The sequence below is a fragment of the Tricharina praecox genome (assembly GCF_024521635.1).
Source record: "Tricharina praecox strain CBS 144465 chromosome Unknown BZA05scaffold_19, whole genome shotgun sequence".
Taxonomy (NCBI): Eukaryota; Fungi; Ascomycota; class Pezizomycetes; order Pezizales; family Pyronemataceae; genus Tricharina; species Tricharina praecox.
This window is the reverse complement of record NW_026250421.1, coordinates 73,081-96,226: the sequence shown is the minus strand read 5'-3', so window position 1 is coordinate 96,226 and position 23,146 is coordinate 73,081. Positions and strand designations below refer to the sequence as shown.

Genomic DNA, 23,146 nt, shown 5'->3' with positions numbered 1-23,146 from the left:
AAGGCTGGGGAGACGAAGTTACTGCACTCAGTGTTGTTATTATTTTGCTCGCTCCCAACACAGTCTATGATTTCAATGGGTCACTATGGAGTAGTTACATAGTAATGGGGATGTGAATGAAGAGCTAATGTATTAGGTATATCATCTCATGAGACCTTCCTCTCACCAGGTTAAACAGCCTAAAACTCCATCGCAGCCACATGGAACTCATCCATTGTCGTGTAGACGGCTCCCAAACCTAACAGCTCCTCCACAGCACTGTTGACGACATCCATGGACAGCTGGCTCTTGTTCTTGATGACGCTGTAATGGATGCCCTCGGCAGAATCCGACGCCGCCTTGATGGCATTGAAGACAAGCCTGGCGTCGCGGGAGGCTTCCGACGGTAAATTATGAGAAGGTCCTCCCACATCTCCGCCTGTACCGCCCATCACAACATCGCCGCCACTTCTAGCCTGCTGACCATACGCGGACGTAGCCGCACCACCAGTGTGGTCCGGTGGCGGGCCCCGAGTGAGCTGTAGATGGACAAGGGTTGCCTCAAGGAGATGATATGCGACTTCGTTGAAGTCAGTGACGGCGTGAATTTTGTGGGAGCCGACATGCTTCTTATTGCCGAACGACTTGAGCTGTCCGAGAATGCGCACGTACTGCCCGTTCATCTGCTGCGCAGCACCGCTTTCTGCGGCAGCTTCCGCGTCGACCCATTGCTTCACGTCTACCGTGCCCGTGCCGTCGTCTATCACGTACGTGATGTTGGTGGTCTGCTCGGCAACACTCCGCACGCGTCCTATGAATGTGATCTGAGGTAGCTATCAATACCACCGACCACAGGGTGAGAGAGAGGTTAGGAGGGGCAAACATGGCTTATCTCGATACCGTCGATCTTATGGGGCGATTCGGCTAGGTCTTGGGTAGCTTCGAGAATCTGTTTGATGGTGACTGGACGCAACGTATTCGAGCCTCGACCCTGAGTGGAAATCAGTATCAATGGGTTGTCTCAACTGGTATGTCCATGGATGAGCTGTACCTTTGCCTCACTTCCCGGGGTTGTCTGGCTGCCTCCACCGGCCTGAGAGCCTGTGTAAAATCCACCTCCACTGGCTCCGTAGGACTGGTAATCATTGCCGCCGCCGTAACCTGAACAACGATTAGAAAAAGAACGGAGCCCTGTGTTTAAGAGGTTATCTACTCATTATGTGATTTTAAATGGTGTTTGGAAGAGAGGTGATGGATGGCGTGTGATTGTGGAAGATTATGGGTTCTGAGCGTTTGAGTCGATGGTTGGTGTGGTCTGGGGTGGCGCGAGTCACTAAACGCGAGAGGAATGGGTAGCACGTGTCCCCCGGGTAACATTGAACTCCACCGCCCCCTCCTTCCCTCTCCCGCTCGCATCCATCTCCCACAACACTCACCGGGGATCACTGACTACAACGCAGACGGGCCGGCAATATTTTCGGATGTCGAAATATCCGTCGGCATTCAAAGGCCCGTGCCAAACATGACTGAGCACGGGGCACCAGAGAAGATAGGAGTCTGCAGGAACGGCCGGACCAAGAATTGGAGCTGACAATTGGCCACCCCTAGGTACCTGGTACAGGGTGTCCTGTTTCTCAATGAAACTTCCGATCGATGGTGTTCTAGAGTCCCGCACAACGTGGCTTGCGGGCATAGTGTCTGTGGCGCTGGGCCATAGTGAAACCGGTGCCGTTCGCCACATGCGGATTCACTTCTTCACAGCTCGCACTCGCACTCGCGCGCATGCCGCACACCTGGTTACTCTAGCTCTGTTGATCCTCGGCTCACGCTCATCTCCACAGTTCGTTCTGCTCCTGACTCTGGCCAAAGAAAGCTCCCATCCCCCCATTCGGAACAATGTTTCCCTCGGATCCTTGATCACGGATCGAGTGCTCGCCAATGCAACTAATCAACGGACCGGTCTAATTAATCCCGGAGACGCCACGACGGCAAAGCTGGACAGCCAGTCTCGCTTCAATGGACGGCGAGGCGAGTGGATTTCAGGCCACGTATGGACGGCGACCCTTGGTTCCGTGCATGCGTTGGAGCTAGGAGTCCTCGGCATCAAAAAGAAAGTCCGGCTGGCGAAACAAAACAACTTCGCGGTGGACGTTGGATAGTAAACATTCTCCGGACACATGGAGACCAACCCGTTTTCCTGCGCTCGATGATGGTACCCACGGATATCTCCGTAAAGTACCTACTCTACATACATACGGTACCGGTAGTATCGTACGTAGATACCCGCTCGGATATTAGACACCTGCCCCCTTGGAAGTCATACACACATACTTGGTACATATATGCCGACGAGTCCACCATATGTACTTACATATCTACATACGGCCTCCAGTGTGGGTGGGTGGGTGGGTCTTCTACGGACTGCACCTACAGATGAAACATATCCTGCCTGTAAGCCTTCGAGAACGTCCCGGGAGAATAGGTGACGGCAGATCAGGGTCCCAGGCCCTACGCCAGGGAAGCCGTGGCTGGATCCTTGCTTCCGGATGGGATGTGCCAGCCCCACTGCCCCCCAGTGCTCGTCTCACCGGATCCGTCCAACAGCACAACGGCCGCTTGTCTCGGCTTGTGTGGGCCTACTATGTACAATACTTCACATAGGGCGGGACCTTAGTTAGTGCTGATTATTTCTGGGATACGCGGATGGCGCATATTGCGCCTCACACTGAGCTGTGATTGCTTGGGTACTATAACTACAGACTGACTTCCCTATTCGACCATTCGAGGTTACTAGCAGATGATGGCGATGTCTCTAGGCAGACGCAAAGGAGAAACCCGAGGAAGAAACAACACGGGATAAATGCAGACGAGCAAAGCATCGAGTCCAAGCGCTTTCATATGACATACATACAGACCGACATACAAACCTTACTGGCTGTGCACTTTTGCCCCATCCCAGGGTCAATTCGGACCGCATCAGGCCAGTAGGTACCGTACTCTACCTACGTTGACGTCGGGCCTCCAAGAGTTCCGACACAACCTTGCCCGTCCTTTAAGGAGTTAACCAAGTGAGTACGTATGTGAAGCTTAGGAGAGAAACCATAACACCGCGGCGCCACAACCCATCCACTGCCAACATGTAGATACTGTCCATAAGTATAGGCGGCACATATCCATGCGATTCGTGACAGGTTAACCCTCGTTTCATCTCTGATTCCAAGGTCGGAGAGGTATATTGTATAGTATAGGCCCGGGAAAGAACCGGAGAAAAGACCGGAACACAGTTCCCCCACAAGGACGACTGGATGCTGCCTGGAGGTGGCCGTTTGCAGTTGCATACCCAACGGTAAAGTAGAGTAACCACTTATGCAAGTGGGGTACATATTGACTTCATGGTTGGAGTTGGGGGCAGACGCCGCAGCCATGAGGATTATACAGACCCCATCCCGGATCCGGGTAATGTGTAGGTTGGGGACGGGCCGCTTGTCAGCAATAATGGTATGTACTCGGGTGTAAGGGTAAGTGCTGCCTCACCAGTTTTGCCCCCATACAGCTTAGCGTTTTTCCCCATACAACTTAGTCACAGCCACTCACTCATTTCATTGTATCTGACTTAGTGCGCTCCTAATATAGACTACTGCTTAAAATGCGTAATGGTGGTGAGGCACCACTTATTGGCAGCTCCTGGTACCTACCTCTCCGGTGGAGTACCTACCTCCCGAACCGAGAATCGGCAGGGAGTTTCTACCCTGGTGTGAGCAACCGCTGACCACTAGAGCACTGTTCCCAAGGCTTCCGGTCAGGCACCGGCGGACCGACGGATGCCCATAACCAAAGGAAGGATTGCAAATACTTCATGACCATGTGGAAGCAAAATTAGCCGCTTCCTAGGGCATAACTATGGGTGACGGTGTATCATACCTCCCGGTTGCGGCCACGTTGATGGAGGCAATCAACCACGCAATTACGTGCCTGTGACGCCTTAAAGCGAGACGCATTCTGGAGATCATTAGATTGATAGGGGGTTATGGTGACAGGGCAGGCATCGTCGACACCAGTTGACATAGAGTACAGTGCTGAGTGCTGCCTTATATCTATGAGGCGGAGACACACACACCTCCCCTTGGCACCAAGTTGCCGATCGTGATCTCCCAAGCCTCTTGACCACGTGCAATTCTCGTTGACGGAGTCACAGCACTCTGAACTTCGATTTCAGGATAGCCCGCCATGCGGCTATATGAGTAGATAAATGCAGGTCGCGGCTGTGGTCGACAAAACCTCCCTCCCACGGTTGATTGGCTCTGAATCTTTACCGAAAGGGGTAGTTCTACCAGTACTCGGGTGTAAGGGTAAGTGCTGCCTCACCAGTTTTTCCCCCATACAGCTTAGCGTCTCTCCCCCCATACAACTTAGTCACCACCACTCACTCACTTCAATGTATCTGGCTTAATGCGCTCCTAATATAGACTAGCTTATCTGCGCTTATAATTCGTAATGGTGGTGAGGCACCACTTATTGGCAGCTCCTAGTACTCCAGTAGTGCCTCAGGGGAGGGGGGGAGAACCCCAGGACTCGGTATCGATAGTTGCTGATAAGGTAGCCGGACGGGAAGTTGCGGACACCCCCACACCAGTGCGCTTTGCCCCGGTGTGGAGTAGGTAGGTCCGCCAGACCTTGAACGGCGATAACATGCTCATGCTGCTCGTCCACACCGCGCACAGGCAGGTAGATACCTTGGTAAGTACGGTACTTATTCACCTATGAACATCCCGTGGCTTGTCCGCCAGAGCATCGCCATCTATTGAACCCCTTGTCCGGACCGACGGACAAAAGTGAGAGCGAGAACACGAGAAATATGATGCACATGAAGGAGAAAGAGGCCGAGAAACAGCTGGATGGTCCGTGGCACAACGGCAGTGTGGCCATCGTCATGCGAGTATCATACATAGAGTAGATACTCCATCGTGTCCAGCGTAACCAGGTGTGGTTGACGGGAGTTCCTCGTCAATGCAATTCCTCTCTAGGCCTTCGTTCAAAGTTGAGGTCTTGTCTCTAGGATTATCTACAGTTGCAGCCATCACGCTAGCGTGAAATCGGGTCTTGAAGCTCTTCCTTTGCGTCCGCACGGTCCACCTAGAGCGATTAATTCCTGGGACATACCCATGTCGTGACCCGTGTCTTACCGGCAGTGTAAGCATGTGTATGTATGGGTACATAGCTCTAGCAAACTCAACACTCGTGAGATGTAGATATCTGCAGCATCCCTCCCGCCCCTGTTCCGAGTAATGTGATTGCCGGCTGCCTGACTGCTCGGTTGCTTTCCTTTTGATGGAGGGGCTGACGATGGATGGACAGGCGCAACCCTTCACTAGGATGACGGTGCGGATCGGTAGGGAAGCGTAGGTAGCTGGTCCATGGCCATCCTTGACCCATCTTGCTGGGCTTCTGCATCGGTTTATTGGTGCCTTGCGAACTAGGAAACTCTTCTCCGGATAGATATGAAGAATACCAATTGCGATAGGTGAGATGGGGAGGGGAGCACAGAAGAAAGGAGTTTTGTCGGGGGGCTGTGGGTTGCTTTTGTCCACTGCGGTCGTTTCTTTTCTTTTCCTTTCACCTTTCATCATCCCCTCCCCCCACCTCATCGCATCACCGCAGCAACGCATCTCGGCGCCCCACGTTAAACGTCCTTGGTTGGGACCCAGCTCTGAACCGGCGATTCACGGCATCGGGCTTCTTCCGTTAGATAGTTGCCCCCCCACCCCCACACCAGGCCAGCTCCGCGGTTCGCCAGACCTGGGTTACCTCTCCATACTTCTAGACCTCTTTTCCACCTAAGGTCTCTTTCTCTCTCCCGCGATCGCAATAATCAGTCCCGGAATCTGGCAGACGGACACACTGCGTTGTCAATCACACGCCTTCCCAGCACCAGCAGCTTTCCGTGCCTGCTGCGACTTTTGCCCTTCTTCGGTCAGTAGCCGCGCCGATTCGCCTCGGAGCTATTGGGACAGGAAGCTAACTTTAGAGTAGATCGACGTTTTTCTTTTGAGTTCGAAGGCACGGCCCGATACCTGGTTGCCTCTCTCCGTAAACCTCGCGGCCTCTCACGCTTTCCCCATCTACATACTCGCCTACTCGTACATAGCTAGGACCTACGCATTACATCGTATTAAAAGTTTCAGCCGTCTTGCCTTCTGAAACGAGAATTTAAACTCCTGGGTTTCCCCGCCTTGCAACAACGTCACTTTCCGCATCCAACCGCGCTCGGAATTTCGTCATCGGAACGTCTGCTGACGGCGTGCGATCCTGCACCTACAATTGCCTGCGCACTCCCGCCTACGGTTCGACAAGAGCGAACGAACGAGCGGCTAATACCACATCAGCGCAGCGCAGCGGCAGCCTCGTCTGGGGATCGTCTGGGGTATCGTAGCATGAGAAAGGGAAGAAGAGATAGCTAGTACCAGATTCCCGAGATATCGTCATCTGTATGCTTCAAGCGGCTTGTCTTGGAACACCAACCCCAACCGGATCAAAAAAAACACAGATAGCAACAGACACAATGTCGGGAGGGTATGGATTGCCATCAACTACCTGTGGTCTGACCGGCGCTAAAATATATCTGTGTACAGATCTTTGAAAGACCTTGTCAAGACGCTCAATGGAGCACTGTCGGTGACGCATCCTTCGTATACGCTGCCAGATGACGTGCTCAATGTCATCCAAACCTATCTCAACCGGCACGTCGACATCGATGGCCACGACTCAGCACGGCTCCACGAGGAACTTCTGACGATCCACGCATCAAGAGTGCAAGGAGTTCCCGAGAAGCTCGGAGTTTTCCTTGCCTGCTTCCGCGCTCTTCGGCCGGCTATTCTTGGGGTGGATGAGTTGTCGAAATGGTGGGATATATTAGTAAAACCCACATTCGATTCAATGGGACAGACGAAAGCGATTGCGGCGGATGCACGAGCAATAGTCTTGAGCGTGCTGGCCTACGACGAGGACGATGATCCTACGGGACAAAAAGCGCAGGCATCTTCGGTTTTCACGGACAAGCTTTTCGAAATCTTCTTGGAGAAGACGAAATTGACGGCTTCATCGGACAGGGGAGCGGGAATCAGGGAGGAACAGAAACACAGATTCGTGTCCGACAATGTGCAGGCTTTATTGCTGGCGTACGGGAAACGAAAGCCGAAGGCGTTCCTAGGGAAAGTTGATGCCTTCATCATTCAGAAGGAGTCGAGGCTTCAGATTCTGGGACTCTTGTGTAGTTATGTCCGGCTTCAGGGCCCTCATCTCTACCAAGTCTTACAGACCCCGTTGCTGGATCATCTTCTGCAGTGCCTGGAGAACGACACTTCGACTACGGTTATCTCGCTGGCCCTGACTGTCTTGATCATGTTCATGCCGCATCTCTGCAACTCGCTTGGTGCCTATCTTCCGAGATTGTTCGTCGTGTACACCCGTGTTCTCTGCTGGGATAAGTTCGGCATTGTCCGCTTGGACGAGCATCGGTTTCCCGGAATGGACGCGTACTCGAGGACTGGAACACCTCTCTCGGTTGAGAGGCACGAGGAGAGTATTAATGGTGACGGCTGGCAAAAGCTGAATTCGTCTTTCGAGACCGCAACTTCCACGACGCCTGATGTTGGCGACTACTTCAGTTTTCTGTACGGCCTGTACCCGATCAACTTTCTCAATTTCATTCGAGAGCCGTATAAGTTCTTGGAGCGAGTCAATTACCAGGATATCGACCAGTTGGATATCGAAGAAGAAACCATCCGTCAACGGACAGAACTTTACCGACAATGCCACACTCTCCATCCTAACTTCTTAACCTTGACGGCGGAGACGGAGCTGAGCGATCAGAGCCGATGGATGAGGGTGGAACCGGCGGATGTTACGGCGCAGTGTATCGGGCTGGTCAATAACAATGTCTCATTCGGTGCTTCGCGATCCAGACAGAAGAGCTCCACGAGGTCCAGCATTCCAGAGTCATTGATCCCGACGGAAGATATTCCCAACGACAGTCTCCTGTCTCAGGGCGATGAATACGCGTCAAACTATGGCGACGACGCCAACAATGACTGGCCAGAGAATGCATCGTCGGCCGCCAATAATGATAGGGTTATGGGACTGTTCCACCAGCGACGAGAAACTACAGATACGACTGCAAGGACACCCCCTTCACGGGATCCCAAAGCGCCCGACAGCCCGACGATTCCGACCAGCACCTTCGGTACCACGGATGAGTCACATATCCAGGACATGCTCAATCTGCAGGAGCAGTTGCAGGCGAGCTTTCACGATCTCAAGCGCTCAGAGGAGCTTGCACCCTCTCCGGTGGTCGCCCGTCATCCTTCAGGTCCTCCGCCAGGATACCCAGGGAGCGCAACGGCGTCACCACGTCTCGGTGCCTACATGCAGTCGTTGGACCACAGCAACATGCCTAGGTCGCCTGCTCTTCGTCCCGCGCCCACTGATACACAGGGAACGATTGCCTATCTTCAACGCGAAGTCATGCTTCTTAAGAACGATCTGAACTTCGAGCGTTACCTCAAGCAACAGCACCTCTCGCACATTGGCCACCTCCAGCGAAAGCACATAAAGGAGTCCACGGCCGAAGCGGAGACTCAGAACTTGATCAACACGAATAAAACCCTCAAAGCGAAACTGGAGGAAGCCAAGAAAGCGTATGCTGCGTCACGACAGGAGGCGTTGAAGAGTAAGAACCAGGCGAAGAAGTGGGAGGCGGAGCTGAGCGCCAAGATCCGAGCATTGCGCGAGGAGCAGAAAGCGTGGAGACAGGACGAGGAGGCGACAAAGAAAGCATTGGAGGCTGCCAGGGAAGAGGCGGATCACCTGCGAAAACTGTTGGAAGACAGTGAGGCTGAGGGCTTGCGGTCGCGCCAGAAGCTGCAGAGCTTGAACGCCAACATCGAAGAGGTTAACAAGCTTAGGACATTTGTTGACCATCTCAGCAATAAGCTCACTGATTACGATGCGAAATCTCAAGAGTTTGAGATGCAGCGTCATAATGAGGAGAATGCCATGCAGCAGGTGGAGCGCATGAAAGTGAGGCTCGCGGCTAGGGACCAAGAGACTCAGAAGGTCAGACGGGCCTATGAAGGCAAGATTTCAGAATTAGAATCGCGCATCAGCTCAATGGCAAATCCTCTACCGCCGCCACCTGGCCAGGCGTTCCAGGGAATGATCGACAACGCCCTTTCACAAGCCAACTCACGATTGTCTAGTCTCAAGAAGGCTCACAACCATCTGCTTCAGAAGTACACGGAGCTGGAGATCAAGTACATCGAGTTGCAAGCACAGCAAGAGATGGACTCGATGCGTAACCCTATGTCGCCGCAGTCCATAATGCACTCTCAATACGCCGATATGATTTCGGATAGCGAGAGCAACAATCCCCAGCAACACAGTGGACGCAGCATTGACCCGTACCGCAAGGGAGGACAGTATCAACCTTCGGAAGATTCCATGAGCCCGCATTCCAGCTTCAACGAGTCCTCCAACGCTCAGTACTCCGGTAGCATGCGAGATTACCGGCCTCCGACTGCCTCCTCAGGTGGTCCGATGTCGCCAGGAGCAGGCCATCCTCCAAAATACTCCAGTCACGGCGGTCAAATGAGTCCCGAGCCTATGCATCAACGAGGGGATTACTTTGACCAGCAGCGCCAGTTGAGACGTCAACCTTCGATGCCCGACAGCATCGCCACCGCAACAATGGGCTCCGGGTCGGGATCGGTCGGCACAACCATTTCTGATGATGCGCGGAGTATGAGGACCATCAAATCCACCACCTCATCGGAACGGGCCAGGAGAGATAAGATCAAGCCTGGATCAGAAGTGAGGGTCAGGGGTAGAGGTGGTGAGTTTTCAACACCTGATTTATTTGGTTGCACGGCGGGTCTAATCTCCTACTAACTAGGCGTTCAAAATGTTGGCAAGAAACAAAAGGAGGACGAGCAGCAACCACCAGCGGCGAAGGAACCCAAGCCGAAGAAGAAATCTAGGTTTTCGCCTGGGTCGGGATTGGCGGGTATAAGGGGATTTGTTTGATCCCTTTTTCGCATCCTCACTCTCCGTCTGAGAGCGAAAAGAAAGGTAGCTTTGTGGATGACCGTTTGGATTCGATACTCCTTCCATTTGATTTACTCGGCTTAAGGTTAAATACAGCTTGATTGGTGATGGGAGTTGTATTTGGGGCGTTTTTACTTTATGTTATGTTATGTTTATTTCCTCCTTTTTTGTTTTATGGTCTTATGTACTACGGTGCGGTTTTGTTTACACTCTCGTGCCTTTGTTCTTTCATTTGTACTCTACTATTTCTTCTTGAGTACACACGCTGGGACGTGCGTGCGTGTATGTTTGATTGGGATAGTGTAATGATGCTGTTCGTCTGCCGTAGACGGGGGGGTTTTCTTGTTTTATGGGTAAGTATTCGGGAGATCTAGGAAACGGGACTAGATGATTCGGGGGTCTGTCAAAATCTAATCTGTATCATTTGTTCATCGAACCGACTCCACCGACCAACTATTCTACAATTTCGGTTCCGGGGGACTGCTTAGTGAGCGTTGTTCTTGTGGTGGCCTGTCGAGCACTGTCAGTTCCGTATATAGCCGAGGGAAGGATGGGAAGAAGGACTTACGCAGGTGGAAGTAGTATTGCTGAGCGTATCCGATCTGTGAGATGGTTTTGTCAGTACGCTGGACTGAGGGGTGTCCGGAGGAGCGCGGAACGGTTCATACCGCAATAAGACCTCCGATCAGGTGGATAAGCGCTGTGAACAAGTCTGATTAGCCCTTATCTACGATCACATATCGGGCCGGGTGCGCGGAGCGGGGGGGACATACGCATGGCGCTGGGCTTGTCGCCGAAGTAACGGGCCTGGTAACGTCCGAGGAGGCCGGAAGGCTTGATGGCCGGAGCGGGACCTGTATGCATACTGCGCTCAGTTGACTGCTCGCGGTGCGGAGGTGGCGCCGCCGGATCACGAATCACGAACCTCGGGGGAGCTTGCTGTAGAAGTCCACGACACGGCTCATGCGTGCGGCATCCTTGGCGGCCCCGATCTGTGGACGGAGAAAGCGTGTCAATTGAGCGCTGCGAGGTGTGTATATGCTAGGGAGAGGTATGGCTTACGGCCTACGGGTCATTGGTTAGCCACATACATGCGGGGAGGGGGGGGGGGCGGGGGAGACATACGTTCGGCGAGGCGACCTTGGGAGGGATGATGGTGGAAATACCACGGCGGAAGACGATGGACATTGCGGCGAGTTTAGTTGGTCGACGGGAGGAGTGGAGTGGAGTTTTCGATAACGTGGGAGGGCGGGCGGATCAAGCGGGCGTATGGGAGCGAAGATGATGATGGTTCCCGGAAAAAGTCGGTTAGTCAGAGCTCACAAGCCACATGCGGCGTTTCCTGCTTGACCCCGACAGCCGCCAACCACAAGGCAGCTTGAATTCACCAAAACGTTCATTAAACCCCCGCCGCTGCCACAACCTCTCCACTCCACCACAACAACAACGACAACTGCTGCGGACAGGAATCATGTCGCTCTTCCGCACTACATCCTCGAGGTTTCTCCTCGCCGCTCGCCTGCCGATCGTCCGAGCTCCCATCGTCGCAATCCGGCACAAGACCACCAGCACCGACAACACGACAGATGTCGCGCCGCGACGTACGACCGCCGCCCCCTCCGCTGACGCCGAGCCTAGCGAGTTGACCAACGCCGGTGCCTCCGTCCCCTGGGCCGCATCGCAGACCCCCATCGACTCTGCCACCGGGTAACACCCCCACCTCACACGATCCTCACGCACCGCCACCAGCTGCTGACAGCGAGCGGGGTACAGCGCGTACTCGCCCATTCCCTCGTTCCCGGAGGATCGCGGTCCAGACGATGTCCTCGCCGCGAGCGTCATCTCCGGTGCCCCCGTTGAGCTCCAGTCCAGAACAGTCCGCATCTACAAGCCTGCCAAGACGGCCACACAGTCCGGCAACTGGAAAGGGAGGCAGTGGAAGATGGATTGGGATGTTCTCACCCGTGGTCACCGATGGGAGAACCCTCTGATGGGCTGGCAGTCGACTGGTGATGCTATGCATGCAACTGACATGTTCTTCAAGAGCAAGGAGGATGCTATTCACTTTGCTGAGAAGCAGGGTATGCAATGCGTATGGGCGAGTGTGGGATGGCATATGCTGACATGGGGTAGGCTATGATTGGTTCGTTCAGGAGCCCAACGTCAGAGAGTTCAGGTCGAAGTCATACGCTGCCAACTTCGTGCACTCGCCGTCGAAGTTGAAGGTCATCCGGACTAAATAGATCACCTCAGTCTTTTCTTTTACTTGTGGGGGGCTCTAGAAGTTACCCATTTAGTAGAACGTATATAATAAACCCAATATGCGGATGCTTGATTTCCTCATTTACATGTGTATCTGCCCTCTTCCTGCCGGCATCGAAATGCGAGCTTCGGATTTGGTATCCAGCCATAGAATAAACAGTAACGAACGTCGTATGAACCAATGCATTCGTCACCTATGATCCAAAGTATCTCTCATCAATCCACCGCTGCTCAAACGCATCCTGGATCCTTCCAATAACGATCCGGACCTTGGGGAAGACCTTGGACATTCTTCTCAGGCCAGCAACACTACCCAAGTACGTCACGAAAACGATGTTTTCTTCCTTCACTCCATGATCCTTCAGAACGGTGATGGTCATTAGAGCAGCAGCTCCCGAGGCAATCTGTGGGTCCAGCACGAGGACACTGTGCTGGTGTAGGGTTGGAGGCAATTTGAGATAGTGTAGCTCTGGCTCACCGGTTCGTGCGTTCGACTGGATCAGTATCCTGCCAATCTTTGCGTCAGGCACCACTCTCTTGAGACCTACTTCGAGGGTGCCGCCAGATCGTAAGACCACCACAGCATTGACCTTCATATATGTCAACCGGTCAGTTCGCTCGGGGTTTACGGTCCGCTTACCTCTCCCCGCAACGTGAAACCCTTGTACATCAACCCTTGCGGCGTCTCCACCTCCTTGCAGTCATGGTCGAGATGGTCCATGGCCCGCTCAATCAATAACGTACTAATGCGGTCGAAATAGAAGACAAACTCTTCGCGCGGTGTGTCCCGATTATGCAGGATGGTGTGCATTCCTGTCAACTGGTTGGATTCCTTGAGAACCTTGATATTGGGTGCCAGGGGCTCCTCGGCCTCGAAGCCTTGGTTCAGTTTGCGGAGGGAGGCGATGTGCTCGTCAGATTTCTTGAGGAGAGCCCGTTGGATGTGGCGTACGATCATCTCTATGGCTTATTGTTAGTAGAGGGTGAGGTTCGAGCCTGGACACTAACGTATGGCGGTGGTGTTCTCTATGCCTCTTGGTACCATTATATCTGCTCGAGGTTAGTTCAGAAGGAGGCTTCCATGGGCGAGTTGCTGACCGGCGTTCCTCTGCTGTGGCTCGACATATAGCTCATAGTTTGGCTTGACGAAAGTCATCCATTGCTTGATTGCGCCCTGCAGTCTAGAGGAAGGTGTCAGCTCATGACCGAGCTTTATCCTCGAGATAGGGAACACACTCTCGCCCACGGTACTTGATATCACGGGCCACTACGAAGTGTCGGTCAGTGCATTATACCAACAAAATGGGCAGGCGGGCACTTGCGCCTTCGTGCCAGACAGACGTCCGCATCAGTGTCGACATAGATCTAGAGCACCGTCACCTCAGCTTTATACTCCTTGGAACGTTTATACCGGAAAATGTCCCGACCTTCATATCTAGCAAATCCAAAACCCGTTGATCGTAGAGTGCAAATATGCCTTCAAGGACCAATACGTGGCACGAGTAGATAGTCGTCGTCTGTGGCTGCCGCTGATGCTTCTCAAAGGAATACACCGGAATCTCCGCCTTCCTCCTGCATATGATAACGGGGTTCAGCCATAGTCAACAGTACGCAATTCCCCTCTTCTTGAAGCTGCAACTAACCCTTGCTTCAGATCCCGTAACTTCTCGACCAAAATATCGAAGTCTATGGAACTAGGAGCATCGAAGTCATATTCGTTCGCAAAAGCCAGCTTCGATTGTTCGGGCGTCAAAGTTTTATAGAAGGAATCCTTTAAAGAGGTTCAGATGCTTAGCAGCGGTATTATGGATCGACATGCAAGTAATATATGTCCCTGCTGGGGAATACCATAGATAAAATCACAACCCACGGCAGGTTGAGCGCTGCAACAATCTTGACTGCCAGAGATGTCTTTCCAGAGCCACTAGAGCCGGCGATGCCGATGATCTTTATTACAAGGAAAAGTCAGCCAATGAACTAAAAATACGGAGCTTATTCTACCACGGCTTCTCACATGCGTGTTGGCCCATGGAGGACTGTAGTGTACAGGTGCCGTAGGCGACATCTTGTTCCTGACTGGAAGCCGGTGACGGATATGGAAGCTCTGGAGAACTTCTACTTGCGCCTAGAAGCACAAGTACTCGACGACACGAGTTGTGGAGGGGTGATAGTTAAGGTGAGTTATGCGGCAGGCGGCCACGAGGGTACATGTATCTGCATGCTGTTACCTGACGAGCACCGAGTCCCTCAGTACCAGATGTACCGAGACGTGGCGGTCGCGTGAGCACGAGCCGGTGGTCACCGTGACTGAGGGTTAGGGTTGGCGGCTAAAACTTGAGGGCGGGCTTGGCACCGATAGCTCTGGGAAAGGGCTAGTTGACAAACTTTGATCTCTTCTTCACAGCACTACCTATAATCGGCCAAACCCTCTTCCTACATAAACCAGCGCATCCCACCCCCACCTCAACAAATCTTCCTTTTTGTTTCTCTCCTCGGGTTGACCTCGCCCGCCCGCCTCTTGCCGGCTCCTCTTCACGAGGATACGCGCCCCCTCATTATCAGTCACATCATCGTCGAGTTTGTCCAATATGGTCAGTTCGCTGTCCTTGGGCGATCATGAGTGCCTCTCAGCCTTGTGTTTGCACCGATGTCTCGAGCATCGCACTGATACGATGATGAGGATGGGTCCCAGGCTTCTCGTGCTGCTGCTTCAACTCGGAAGGCTTATGCCTCTGACTTTGAGCGGAGGGTGGACGAGGTCAATGTTTCCAAAAGGTATGCCTTCATCCCACTCCTTTGCTCTCTTTCGGCTATCCCTTTTGCACTTCACCCGACCCACCGTCCTACAGGATGAGTATAAATCAAGTTGGGAATCTCTCTGAAATTACCATGTTAGAGAATATGTTAACTTGTCTCTGATACCTGGATTTCCCATCCACTTCGTTGATGCTGTCAGTTTTATTCCTGAACTTTCTTGGCTAACAACGATTACTAGTCACCTGAACCATCTGGTCATGAACTATCTCATCAACGAAGGATATCAGAAGGCTGCCATGAACTTCGCCAAAGAGGCTGGCATTCAGCCTCATGCTGACATGCCGGCTATGGACGAGAGGATAAACATTCGGAACGACATCCACTGTGGCAACATACAGTTGGCGATAGAGCGGATCAACTGTTTGCATCCTGAGGTCAGTAACCTACGCTTATTCATTCCCTCTGCATTTCTGCCCGCATATACCCTCCCGTTGCAAGGATTAAATGTTTATCATGCACCACTCTCAGACCTTCGGGTCGGTGATGAGACGTAAACCGAAACTTCAGTCTTCAATATGAGCAACACCCCTCATTACCTTTTTTGATCTCGATATTTGATTGAGACATCAAAGCTGACATGAACTAGATACTGGATACAGACCCTTCGCTCCACTTTTCCCTCCTCCGCTTGCAGCTCATTGAGTTGATCCGCAAGTGCACCTCCACACCCGATGGCGACATCACCCCTGCCCTTGAATTCGCAACCACCCATCTTGCACCCAGGGCTCCCGGAAATGCTTCGTTTTTGGAGGACCTCGAGCGGACGATGGCTCTGCTATGTTTTCCCAAGGATAACCTTGCTCCTCCGTTGGCCGAGCTGATGGATCCGGCTCTGAGACGTCGCGTAGCTGCACAAGTCAATGAGACCATCATGGAGGCTCAAGGGATGGCGAAGGAACCCAAGATTCGTAGCCTCATCAAGCTACGGGCGTGGAGTGAAGACCGCGCGAGGGCCACCAGGAAAGGCTCGGAACTTCCACCCCTTGATTTGGGATTGGACATTGGAACTGTTGATCAGCCTATGACTTCATAATCTTCTTTTCGCCTCTTTTTGCACCCGCACTCATTACATGGCGTGTTTGAGTCTCTTTCACGATACAGCGCTGCGTTGGCGTTTGCTCTTATGTTGGCTTCCTTGCTTGGTGTTCTGTATATAATCTGGGCTTTCGAATTACTGGCTAGCTGGCGTTGAAGCTATCTTCTATGGCTGCAGAGGATCTCTACACGAAACTCTGGGCCATAAAATATGGGTACTTTTTTGTTACTCTTGAATACACGCCTTTACAATGAATTTAAAATTCACTTTTTGCACATCACGAGGCCGAGTGTACGAAACCAGTGACAAGTATCCTTTTGGACTCTTCCATAATGTGGGAAGCTCCAAAACAACAGCCAAGTCATCCACTACCACTGTCACCACAAGTGCAAATACTACTTTTCCCTCTCCATACGCCACCACTACCACTACCACTCTTTTAAAGCTTCGGCTCATCGACAGCCGCATGGGACCCAAAACCCGTGCGGCCCAACCACTCCTGCAGTATCTCCAGCAGCTGTTCCGGCGCCTCCTCGGGAATCCAATGGCTAGCCTTCAGCGAGCGCTCGGTAAGGTTCGGTATGAACTTGCTCTGCAGGGCAGCCATGGACGGCGGCGTGGCGATGTCATGCGTGGCCGCTACGTAGAGGTACGGAACGTCGATGGTCGCCGTCTCGAGATCCTTCTCATCCAGGTAGTTTTCGTAGCGGCATTTATACCAATTGACTTTCTTTCCATTAGCTTCTGGCTATCGGTGTCGGGGGTGTCGGGGGGTACTCACGCGGTCCATGCATGCCATTCCTCGAGTACTGCTCGACATAATACGCCAAATCTTCCTCAGTCATGAGTTTCCCGCGCGGCTGATCTCCCAGCTCCTTCATGAAATCGGCGGTGACCTGGATCTTCCCGTCGAAGCCATCTCCGAGGCCGCGGTGGATCCCGCGAAGGAACCGGCCGATATCCTCGGGAGTCTTGACGTCCCGCTCGGTCTGCGGATCGCAGAAGGCGACCTGGTACGTGAAGCTGGGAATGTGCCGCGCGACCGCGGCGATGGGCATGTACTCGCGCATGGGCGGGTAGTACGCCGTGCACACTGAAATGATCGAGGAGACGACGTCGGGGTGGTGTAGGTAGATGCGCGAGACGATCGCACCGCCCCAGTCGTGGCCGAGAAGGATCACGCGCGGGATGGACAGGTGGGCGAGCAAAGCCGCCATGTCGTCGCTGGACGACTTCCAGCTGTATGCCGCGTAGGATTCGGGGGAGGTCACGATTGGCATGTCCTGCTAAGGCGTTAGTGACGGCTTGAGATACGGCGGGAGGGACGACGAACCGTCTGCCCGTAGCCGATCATGTCTGGCACGATAACTCGGAGGCCCATTGCCAGCAGGCCGGGTATGACGTGACGCCATGAGTCTGGTGGATGAAGACATCAGTCTATAAGGCGCTGGGGCTCTGGGATGGAGTGGGGGACGTACACCAGAGGTCTGGGAATCCATGTATCTTTAAAGTTATCGGTCAGTCAACCCGGATTGACATCTCATGCGGGAGGACATACGCATAGAATTGTTGCCCTTGGTGGCTGTTGCTGGGGAAGCCCATGGACGTAATCTGCAGAGGTTCCTCAATTGTGCAATCAGCACAGCAAGAGCGAGGGGGAGAGCTTACGGTACTTCCTTCCATTCAGGACAGCAAACTCATGAGTTACACGGGGGTCGTCCTTTGGACGAATCGGTTCAAAAGGCATGGCGAGCTTGAGCTCGAGCTAAGCAAGGTAATATGAGATGAGATGAGGTGAGGCTGTGGGGAATCTTCAACCGGTGGCTCTTTGCCGAGTGTTTATATATCCCATGCATGTTTGCCCTCGGCACCAGAGTTGGAGATGCCGCACCTTGCTCGTGATACCCTCGCGGGGTTGCGATCGGCGGGGGCCATGTCAAATCGGGACGGGAAGTTTTCTTTGCATTGGGAAGGATGAATTTCGTTCTACGGGGCCGACAGTATCATGTTTTATCCAACTCATTAAATATTCTGTGGAATAGGTACAAACTCCTGTCCTCTACTAACAGAGACTTCGTGGCATCTGGCAGCGGATCCACGAACCAATGGTGCTACTAGGTATACTATGTACATTCAGTCCTGAGATGTCTCTTGTAAGATCATGTCTCGGTACGACTCTCCACCTGTCGCCGTCTTCCCGTAGTTCCGTTAATATATAACGGTGTCTTCCCCACCATCATCGGTGATGTCTACCGGATCACCGATGTCGGAGTCTCTCCTCTCTTCGTGGGTAGCCACCGGATTTCTATCAGCGCTCTCGCCGTGTCCATCAGTCTGCGCACCCAACTCTCCATCATGCAACTCCTCAGCGATATCGTCGTGGGGCGGCGGTGTGTGGATCGAGATATCCGGTTGATCGATTGTCGGATCAAGGTTGTCCGCGACGGTATCCAGTCCTCCCGCCGCCTGCATGTCTATCTCGTCCTGCTCCCGTAGTTTTCGGAAGGCGTCTTCCTGGGTCCTGGTGGTCTCCTCTGCGGCTTCTATCTGCGACCTGATGGCTTCCTCATCTGACGGTAATAGCTTCCACGGAAGGTAAAACTACTCGAAAGTCAGTCCCACTCGGTGACACAACCCCGGCCGTCGAAAACATACCAACTTCGGTGTTGTCCTTGTAGCCAGTACGTTCGCCTGTGCCAGTAGGTTGGCATGTCGTATGTGCATCTACGAGCTGTCAGTCGTCCGGCCCCTCGCCCGTTCCGGTACCTTCAGGGACAGCTTACCGCCCGCTCCTCAAAGTCCCTACTCTCGACCCTCCTCCTCAGGTTGACAACATCATCCTCCCTCTTCCTGCGCTCATCGATCTCCTCCGTCTGGGCCTTCATCTTCTCCTGCAGCTTCGCCTCGGCCTCCTTCCGCTTGACCTGCGCCGCGCGCGCGCCTCTAGTAGTAGTCTCCTTCTGGAACTGTCCGATCGTGCCCAGCAGCGCGCCAAACAGCCGCTTCCCCCGCTTCTTCTCCTCCTCCATCCGCTTTTGTCTCCGGTTCTCGCGTGTGTCCGGCTCCCCCTCCCCCGCCTCGCCGCCGCCGACTCCCGCGTCCGAGAGTCGCTGTCGCTTTGGTGCCTCGGCTTCTACTGCTGCTCCCCCTGGCCATCGACGTTTCGAGCGCTCGGGGGAGCCGGAGGGCATAGCATCATCGTGCTCGGGCACTACGACTGCAGATGCGATTGTTCTGCATTCGCCTTTCACATTAGCTTGTACTCGCGTTTCGGTTTCCGAGTCGCGTGGGCACATACACAGCTTCTCCGTCGTCCATCTGTATTTCCGGTTGTCCTGGGAAGCGGGGGTGGTGTGGGTGTCGCGTTTGGGTTCGTGGAGACGGGCTATTTTTTGGACGGCGGTGGTGGTTGGTTGGGTTTAATTGGGGAAGCTTGTTTCGAGCAGGGTGTGGGATGGAGGAGTATAAAAGTAGTGCTCACCCAGGTATTTGATAGTAGAGAAGCGACGACCGCGTGAGATGAGAGGCTCAAAAATGGTGCACGGAAACTCACTCGAAACGTTAATCCCTTCGAAGAAACGGCGTTTCCAAATACATTGTACTTGTGCTTTTTATTCGTACAGGCTATGAGGTGTGGATCGGGGAAGAAATATAGTTGAAGGGATAAAGTAACTAGTATACTGACAGTAGTTGCACACATGCATTCACCACCATCCTTCAGCCTCCTCCACCATCCTTCAGCCTCCTCCACCATCCTTCAGCCTCCTCCACCATCCCCGTCATGATCTCCTTCCTGCAGGTGTCCAAGTAAATTCCTGTAAACAAGTCCTCATCCATATCCCCCACTTCCCATTCCAACCCACTGGAACTTCACCACAATGCCGGATCACATAGTAGTCCTCGGGTACCTCCCTCACGCCCATTCCATGTAGTTACAGACCCCAGCTAACCTCAGCAGCGCGGGCGTAATCGGCCTGCAAACGGCGCTGCACCTCCTGCGCACTTCGCAGCGTCCACAGGTGACTCTCATCGCCGCGCACTTCCCTGGCGACTGGTCGCTCTCGTACACCTCGCCGCGGGCGGGCGCGCACTGGCGCAGCCAAAGCGCGGACCCATTCGTGCAGCGCGCCGACCGGGAGACGTACGAATCCTGGCTGTCCCTGTGCTCCCACGCACCCGCGGCGGCGGAAACGGGACTCGCGCTGACCCCATCGTATTATTACTGGGAGGAGCACACGGACGAGACGGTGGATGACTTCAAAGCACTCGTGTGGAAACACTACGTGAAGGACTTTAGGGTCCTGGAATCACAGGAGCTCCCTGACGGCGTGTGCTGCGGCGTGCAGTATACTACTTTTGCTATCAATCCGGTAAGGTATATGCACTACTTGCTGGAGAGGTGTAGAGAGTTGGGCGTGGTGACGGTGAGGGGGGAGGTAGCCTCACTCGAGGAGTGTTTTGGGACGGATGTGGATGTGGTTGTGAATTGTACGGGCATGGGCGCGAGGATCCTGGCGGGGGACGAAAAGGTGTATCCTATTAAAGGACAGACGGTGCTGGTGCGGGGCGAGTGTCGGGCGGTGAAGTTCAGGAAGACCAAGAGTGGGTGGCAGGATGCAGTGCTCAGGAGGCCGGGGGAGGGGACGATTCTGGGGGTTTCGAAGGATAAGGATGATTGGTATGTACGGCATGATGATTCGTGCCCGTTTCGCGGACGCTGATGGAAACAGGAGCGACAATGTCGACCTAGACTTGACCGAGATGATTCTGGAGCGGTGTAAACTGCTTGCACCGGAGCTGCTGGTGGACGGAAAGTTCGATGTTATTCAATCGCAGATTGGCCGGCGGCCGGCCCGGAAAGGCGGGATTCGTATCGAGATCGAGCCGGTCAATGTAGGCGGGCGGGAAAGGATCATCTGCCATCACTATGGCCATGGCGGTACAGGGTAAGTCGTTCATTCATCCATTCCGAGCACGTGTCAACCTCTCCCTACTGACGGCACCACCTTTCCCTATTGCAGCTTCCAGAATTCCGTGGGCTCAGCAAACGAGGCCATCCGTGTTCTATCGAACGCACTGGCACAAAGAAAGAGCAGATTATGATATGTATAACAAGCAACAAGCAACTCGATTCTAAAAAACTCCGCAGCCTACTTCTCCTAGACTAGATAATCTTCGTCTCGATCTTGAGTCCCGCACGATCGAGTAGCCTAAAAAGTTCTGGAGATGCCAAACACGCGGGCGTCAGAATACCTCCTCCCATCTCGGCGGCCATGGTGTTTTTGTTGAACAGGATGCTGTTGGCAGCTTGCACCAGGCACACGGCGGTCAGAGTGTAGGCGTCTATCGTGCTGTGGACTCGGACGAATGCCTTGCGAGGCGTATCCGTATCCTCATCGGCGATGGCTACACCGCGCCACTCAACGCTGTGAGTGCGGCGTGCTCTGTAGTTTTCGTCAGCGATTGCTCCAACACCTGGAAACTTGTGCACATTACTCTTCACTTGGGCCTTCGCCCTGACCGGGATGGAACAGTTTCCTCACAAGCCATCTGTTTCTGTCAGAACGGATCTACACCTGCCAGGAATAGTTGGAGCAACCTCAGCGGTGAGATGAGCGGAATGATGACAGCCACATTCATCAGTAACATCCAGATGAATGCTGTTATGTAGCTGGTAACCCTCATGTACTCCTTCCACGTAAACTGCTCGCCATAGTACTTGCCGCCATCCAACAAGCCCCAACTGCGGAACACGACCGATCTGTCACCGGAATTGTTGATCCATGACGTCAAGAGTCCAAGGTCCTCATCTTTGCGGATGGGATAGCGGAAAGGCTGCTCGGGACCCTTGATGGGCGAGAGGGCATCGAATTGCGACGCTTCGTGAAGTTCCTGGAGGGTGGCATGCTCGAACACCGTCATTGCCGTCTACATACAGCTGTCAGTTGAAATTGTCGATCCAGTACGCGAAGTGCAGGAATGTATCGAACCTCGACAGTTCCACCGCTGAACTGGCCCCTATAAATTATTCCGTCAGCCGTTGCGGGTGTGATATCGGACACACGAGCACTCACTTCAAATTGTGCACCGAGAAAGTAACATCCGTGACGCCGACACCGAGCTCATCTCTCACAGCTTTGACTAGAGCATAGGTGCCCCAATCTATAGGCGCCGACTCGAACCCAGCTTGTGGGATAATCTACATCATCAGAACTGCCCGGCCACAGCCTTGCGAGGAAGAAAGTGCATACGATCGCTCCCTTGCGCTTCGCGGTCTTATGGCACCTCTTGATCATCTCGTAGACCCACGGGTACTCGCCGGTACAGTCGACATAGTGGGTTCCGTAGACCGCGCAAGCTTCCAGCACCGGAGTTCCGTATTTGATGAATGGGCCGACAGTAGAGATGAGGAGACGGGTACACGACGCAAGACGCTCGACAGAGAATTCGCTCAGGTCGGCAATGTAGATTTCTACCACATGTTTAGCTGACAATGCTGTGCCCGAGAACCAATACCGAGCGCACCAACGGGAACACGGTCAGGATAGAGACGGTTGTATTCGTGAGCTAGAAGCTCTAGCTTCTGAGGCGAGCGGCCGGCAATGGCCCATCTTAGAGTCGAGGGCGTGCCCTGTAGGACCTGTTCGCTGGTGAGCTTGCCCGTGTAACCTGTTGCTCCGAAAACGACGAGATCATATTTTCTGTTGCGCTGCGGCTGCTGTTGCTGCTGTTGCTGGCGTTGCTGGCGTTGGGGCTGGGCCATTGTGATGAAGCTGAAGGTGCTAACGATTGATGAGAGAATTATTTGTGGGAAGGCGAGAGAAAGCTGGAGATTCTCGGATTTTCCTTACTTTGTCGACGGGTTGATATTAGTTGCCAGGTGTTTGTCTGAGAGCGTGAGTTGGCTTGTTACTCGGGACGATACTGGTATGGATGCTGCCCGTGAGTGACGAA

General features: G+C 53.5%; 11 protein-coding genes across 11 annotated transcripts; 4 read left to right on the top strand and 7 right to left on the bottom strand.

Annotated features, from left to right (window-relative positions):
- Nucleotides 1–26: 26 nt before the first annotated feature.
- BZA05DRAFT_403441 (replication factor A2) lies at nt 27–1,292 on the bottom strand. The gene is made up of 4 exons (XM_051484204.1): nt 1,193–1,292; nt 1,031–1,140; nt 863–970; nt 27–803 (listed from the first exon to the last, which is right to left on the bottom strand). The coding sequence occupies exons 1-4, from the start codon at nt 1,194–1,196 to the stop codon at nt 180–182; spliced, it is 846 nt and encodes a 281-aa protein (XP_051337690.1). The 5' UTR covers nt 1,197–1,292; the 3' UTR covers nt 27–179.
- A 2,293-nt stretch (nt 1,293–3,585) lies between these two features.
- BZA05DRAFT_403437 (uncharacterized protein) lies at nt 3,586–4,053 on the bottom strand. Its single transcript, XM_051484203.1, has 2 exons — nt 3,901–4,053; nt 3,586–3,831 (listed from the first exon to the last, which is right to left on the bottom strand). Exons 1-2 carry the CDS (start codon nt 3,987–3,989, stop codon nt 3,651–3,653), a joined length of 270 nt encoding a protein of 89 aa, XP_051337689.1. The 5' UTR covers nt 3,990–4,053; the 3' UTR covers nt 3,586–3,650.
- Nucleotides 4,054–6,538: 2,485 nt separating this feature from the next.
- BZA05DRAFT_420140 (Hamartin protein-domain-containing protein) lies at nt 6,539–10,056 on the top strand (the record flags this gene model as incomplete). The annotated part of the gene is made up of 3 exons (XM_051485627.1): nt 6,539–6,549; nt 6,609–9,865; nt 9,926–10,056. The coding sequence occupies 3 exons, from the start codon at nt 6,539–6,541 to the stop codon at nt 10,054–10,056; spliced, it is 3,399 nt and encodes a 1,132-aa protein (XP_051337688.1).
- A 416-nt stretch (nt 10,057–10,472) lies between these two features.
- On the bottom strand, nt 10,473–11,381 carry BZA05DRAFT_92754 (mitochondrial F1-F0 ATP synthase subunit F of fungi-domain-containing protein). The gene is made up of 7 exons (XM_051488805.1): nt 11,203–11,381; nt 11,140–11,142; nt 11,003–11,069; nt 10,851–10,931; nt 10,746–10,777; nt 10,646–10,679; nt 10,473–10,587 (listed from the first exon to the last, which is right to left on the bottom strand). The coding sequence occupies exons 1-7, from the start codon at nt 11,263–11,265 to the stop codon at nt 10,562–10,564; spliced, it is 306 nt and encodes a 101-aa protein (XP_051337687.1). The 5' UTR covers nt 11,266–11,381; the 3' UTR covers nt 10,473–10,561.
- Nucleotides 11,382–11,436: 55 nt separating this feature from the next.
- Nucleotides 11,437–12,404, top strand: BZA05DRAFT_375939 (ETC complex I subunit conserved region-domain-containing protein). Its single transcript, XM_051481802.1, has 3 exons — nt 11,437–11,784; nt 11,851–12,158; nt 12,211–12,404. The coding sequence occupies exons 1-3, from the start codon at nt 11,549–11,551 to the stop codon at nt 12,318–12,320; spliced, it is 654 nt and encodes a 217-aa protein (XP_051337686.1). The 5' UTR covers nt 11,437–11,548; the 3' UTR covers nt 12,321–12,404.
- Nucleotide 12,405: 1 nt separating this feature from the next.
- On the bottom strand, nt 12,406–14,588 carry BZA05DRAFT_403429 (uridine kinase family-domain-containing protein). The gene is made up of 10 exons (XM_051484202.1): nt 14,354–14,588; nt 14,188–14,286; nt 13,983–14,110; nt 13,767–13,911; nt 13,662–13,704; nt 13,576–13,606; nt 13,438–13,520; nt 13,348–13,389; nt 12,980–13,299; nt 12,406–12,929 (listed from the first exon to the last, which is right to left on the bottom strand). Exons 1-10 carry the CDS (start codon nt 14,402–14,404, stop codon nt 12,534–12,536), a joined length of 1,338 nt encoding a protein of 445 aa, XP_051337685.1. The 5' UTR covers nt 14,405–14,588; the 3' UTR covers nt 12,406–12,533.
- Nucleotides 14,589–14,730: 142 nt separating this feature from the next.
- BZA05DRAFT_403420 (CTLH/CRA C-terminal to lish motif domain-containing protein) lies at nt 14,731–16,484 on the top strand. The gene is made up of 4 exons (XM_051484201.1): nt 14,731–14,930; nt 15,032–15,114; nt 15,335–15,530; nt 15,743–16,484. The coding sequence occupies exons 1-4, from the start codon at nt 14,928–14,930 to the stop codon at nt 16,187–16,189; spliced, it is 729 nt and encodes a 242-aa protein (XP_051337684.1). The 5' UTR covers nt 14,731–14,927; the 3' UTR covers nt 16,190–16,484.
- BZA05DRAFT_403418 (Alpha/Beta hydrolase protein) lies at nt 16,485–18,074 on the bottom strand. The gene is made up of 6 exons (XM_051484200.1): nt 17,861–18,074; nt 17,751–17,803; nt 17,671–17,695; nt 17,526–17,608; nt 16,974–17,475; nt 16,485–16,918 (listed from the first exon to the last, which is right to left on the bottom strand). Exons 1-6 carry the CDS (start codon nt 17,937–17,939, stop codon nt 16,632–16,634), a joined length of 1,029 nt encoding a protein of 342 aa, XP_051337683.1. The 5' UTR covers nt 17,940–18,074; the 3' UTR covers nt 16,485–16,631.
- Nucleotides 18,075–18,196: 122 nt separating this feature from the next.
- On the bottom strand, nt 18,197–19,664 carry BZA05DRAFT_403414 (pinin/SDK/memA/ protein conserved region-domain-containing protein). The gene is made up of 4 exons (XM_051484199.1): nt 19,491–19,664; nt 18,976–19,426; nt 18,848–18,916; nt 18,197–18,793 (listed from the first exon to the last, which is right to left on the bottom strand). Exons 1-4 carry the CDS (start codon nt 19,508–19,510, stop codon nt 18,401–18,403), a joined length of 933 nt encoding a protein of 310 aa, XP_051337682.1. The 5' UTR covers nt 19,511–19,664; the 3' UTR covers nt 18,197–18,400.
- Nucleotides 19,665–20,070: 406 nt separating this feature from the next.
- Nucleotides 20,071–21,142, top strand: BZA05DRAFT_446535 (FAD dependent oxidoreductase; the record flags this gene model as incomplete). The annotated part of the gene is made up of 3 exons (XM_051487084.1): nt 20,071–20,096; nt 20,151–20,870; nt 20,923–21,142. 3 exons carry the CDS (start codon nt 20,071–20,073, stop codon nt 21,140–21,142), a joined length of 966 nt encoding a protein of 321 aa, XP_051337681.1.
- On the bottom strand, nt 21,116–23,133 carry BZA05DRAFT_403410 (Saccharopine dehydrogenase-domain-containing protein). Its single transcript, XM_051484198.1, has 7 exons — nt 22,718–23,133; nt 22,444–22,664; nt 22,267–22,391; nt 22,183–22,210; nt 21,792–22,120; nt 21,689–21,742; nt 21,116–21,636 (listed from the first exon to the last, which is right to left on the bottom strand). Exons 1-7 carry the CDS (start codon nt 22,953–22,955, stop codon nt 21,357–21,359), a joined length of 1,275 nt encoding a protein of 424 aa, XP_051337680.1. The 5' UTR covers nt 22,956–23,133; the 3' UTR covers nt 21,116–21,356.
- Nucleotides 23,134–23,146: the final 13 nt, after the last annotated feature.